Source organism: Chondrus crispus, genomic scaffold (assembly GCF_000350225.1).
Source record: "Chondrus crispus Stackhouse genomic scaffold, scaffold_363, whole genome shotgun sequence".
Lineage (NCBI taxonomy): Eukaryota > Rhodophyta > Florideophyceae > Gigartinales > Gigartinaceae > Chondrus > Chondrus crispus.
The window spans coordinates 37,506-40,833 of NW_005179253.1; the positions used below are offsets into that span (position 1 = coordinate 37,506).

At 50.4% G+C, this 3,328-nt stretch overlaps 1 protein-coding gene; it reads left to right on the forward strand.

The window, feature by feature from the left end:
• CHC_T00010013001 (small G protein rab11) overlaps positions 1 to 1,946 on the forward strand; it is a 2,400-nt gene extending 454 nt beyond the window's left edge. The window contains 3 exon segments of the mRNA XM_005718025.1: positions 1 to 510; positions 511 to 879; positions 880 to 1,946. The exon segment at positions 1 to 510 is cut by the window's left edge and continues 454 nt beyond it. Of these exon segments, the coding sequence (XP_005718082.1) occupies positions 511 to 879 (369 nt within the window). The 5' untranslated portion in view covers positions 1 to 510 and the 3' untranslated portion in view covers positions 880 to 1,946.
• Positions 1,947 to 3,328: the final 1,382 nt, after the last annotated feature.

Sequence of the window (3,328 nt, forward strand, 5' to 3'; positions counted from 1 at the left end):
CGTCTAGATACGTTGGACGACTTGAATCCGAAGAAAACTCGAGCGATGTTATTAATCCAGACAAAGCGACTAGATGACGGTTATGTAGGAGAAGAGTGGATATACACGACGCTACTACATCGCGGACAGGCTCGCACTTATCACCTATTGCGTTGACCAGTTGTGAACTGATATAAGCTTGTACTTGCGGGTGCAAAGTCCCGTACATGAGACGAATGTTGCTCTTTAGGAGGAAGCCAGCCGCCTGCTGCGTGGCTGTTACTTCTCCAATTGAGGCTCTTGGCTTTGATATCTTGAAAACGATATCCGGTTTGGTCAAAATGTAAACAAGATAGTTGTTGAAATCGCGTTGGGAGGCGTATTGCTGCAGCTGCGCAAATAGATGGCTTTGAACTGTGGAGTGTGCACTAGTAGAGTGCGTTAGCAAGTCAACCAGGGAGCTCAGCAACTGCTGCGACGGCTCCCACTGGTTGTAGGTATTCGCGAAATGCTCATCAGTTCCATTGACGGATGATGGGGGGCCATCTTCATTTCCATTGCCATTGTGCGTTGCGGCAGGATGTGACACAGACATCGACAAAGTATCGGGTGCGGCAGCCAAAGCAAGATGCGGGGTACCCGACATGGCCACAAATGCCATACCCAGCCTGTCACCCGAGACCCAGGGAAAGAATGTACCAGCGTTCGCAGTCGACACAGTTAAGAAAGCCGCGTTTACACAATTTAAGAACCCAAGCAAATGCGTTTGACACTCCAGTATACGGCGGGGGAGGGGGGTATTCGAAATCGGGAGTCAAATGCTTTTGCACTTGGGGCGAGGGATGTGCGCGCTTTTCGTCAGAAACACGACTGCACAACGCGCAGATTCAAACTCTGTAGTTGCAAATGAACAGTTGCCTGTTGCGCGGCAGACTGATCGAGAGAGGGCAGCGCGCGGAAAGTGAGCGCCTTCGGCAACGATTGTGCGGTGCTGGCAGACGAGAGTACCGCAAAGGCAGGGGTGGGTGGTGCGGCGACAACAAAATAACAATGGCGGTGGCGGTGTAGTTGCTGTATTTGATGGGCGGTAAAGGTTGTTGGGCGGGCGACTGTGGGGCGGAGTAGGGCGGAGTAGGGCGGGGGAAGAGAGCAGGGAGTCGGCGAGTAGTGGAATGGTGCAAACGGTCGCCCACAAGCGTGTTTGAAGAATGCCGCCCTGTCGTCGCCGGCGCAATTTTCGTGATTTGTAGTCGAAAGAGCTGGGCCGCACACGAGACGAGTGAGACACCCTGTCCCGACTCTGTGTGACTCCACCCAGCCTCCTCACTTCCACCGTATACACGTGTGAGAAAGCTAGGCAGCGAAATCAGATCACACGAAGCGATCGGATCAACACACGTTGAGCTACAAGTACTTTGCTATACAGAGCGTGGAGGTCAAACGAGTCTCCAAAACAGAAAACGTACTGTACAGTGTGCTCTCTCGTTCTCGAGAACTAATATGATGGCGCTGTAATGCATCCTATCTCTGACGGTTCTGACGAGAAAGAAGAAAAACACTCCACACAGCGTTCCGAAGACAGTGGTATCAGACTGCCCTTCGTCTCCGTGCTCCTCGTTCCACATCCCACCCTACCTGCCCCCCTCTGTCCTTCCCTCCCCTCACGACTCTGCAATCATTTTCCTTTCACGTCACCCGGCGAGATCCGCACAAGCACGTTTCGCTTCGCTTTCGAACTACTCCACTTCATTCTCTTCAAAGCCTGATTGTTATTTCGCGCAATACCTAGCCAAGTCTTGCTCGGGTCCACTACTTCGTCTCACCCGCTCAGGTCTCCCTGCCATTAACTCGTAGTATCTCGGATCAGCACCCTCGTGCTCCCGCCCGCCGCACATGTCGTCATATGCTTACCTTTTCAAGTATATCATCATCGGCGACACCGGTGTTGGAAAGAGTTGCCTTCTGCTGTAAGCTTCCTATCCTGTCTTCCTACGTTCAATCTGAATATGAAATGCTTCTACAATGTTTTCAAGTCCAAGCACAGAAAGTGGTTACTAACGTTCTCTGCGGGCAACATTGAGTTTTCTACTTTTCTTTCGCAAACGGTACAAAATGCTAGGCAATTTACAGATCGACGATTCACACCAATACATGATTTGACAATCGGTGTCGAGTTCGGTGCTCGTATTATTACCGTTGAGGACAAACAGTTGAAGCTTCAGATATGGGACACGGCGGGCCAGGAGTCCTTTCGCAGTATCACCCGCAGTTACTACCGCGGTGCAGCAGGCGCTTTGCTAGTATACGATATCACCCGCAAAGAGACCTTTGAGCATATTCTTTCATGGCTTCAAGACGCTCGGGTCCATTCGAATTCAGACATGTCAATTATTCTGGTGGGGAACAAGGCCGACCTTGAACACCGAAGGCAAGTACCGAAGGAGAGCGGCGAAGCTTTTGCAAAGGAGCACGGCCTGTTGTTTTTGGAAACTAGTGCGAAGAACAATCTTAACGTTGAGGAGGCTTTTCAAACCACGGCATCCAGTATTTATCAAAAGGTTAAGGCAGGTGATCTCGATCTTTCGAGTGAGCGTCACGGCGTAAAAGTTGGCGCCTCTACGAATGCAATTAGTTTGTTGGATGACGCGTCGACGGTGACTAAAGCTGGCTGCTGTTGACCCTTGCATGCTCCAACATGACATCCGTATGCTTTCTGCTCATCACCGCATGAGACGTACCTGTCTGCGGGAGGCAGAACTGGTTCTTCGTGGAGTTAATACCTTGGATATCGAAATCCCTACTTCTATTATAAATTGATGAGGGCAGCATGTGCCCCCTGCTGACAGACAGCCTCTTCAGTTCAGCAAGACGAAGTCCTTCTTGCGTCCCCAGCAAAGATGTGCAAATTCTTTTGCCGCCCGATGGCTGCCCTGGCGAAGACTGTTGTGTATCTCGGAATCTCATCACGAGTATCAAAATGTGCATCGGCCTTTGATTCTCCTAATACTCTATAATAGCGAATATACATCGCGCCACCTAGCGCACCGCCTAAACACAACCACCACTTCACAACTTGTAAAAACCTCCTAAGAGCACGTCCCTTCCTAAAGATCTCTAAGACTGCTGGTGTGCGGTAAACTCTACCACCTAAGGAATTGTGGGCACCAAATTTTCCTTCCAGAATCATTATCCGTTGGGTCGAAGGCACATCATCGCCAGGAAATTTGGTACAAAGCCGTCGACGAAGTTGCTCTCATCCTAATTTGTTTCCTTTCTCTCCTCGCCTTGACAATATGAAGACTCCACTGAGATTAATTGCAACGCCTGCGGCGAAACATGCTCGTCTGGA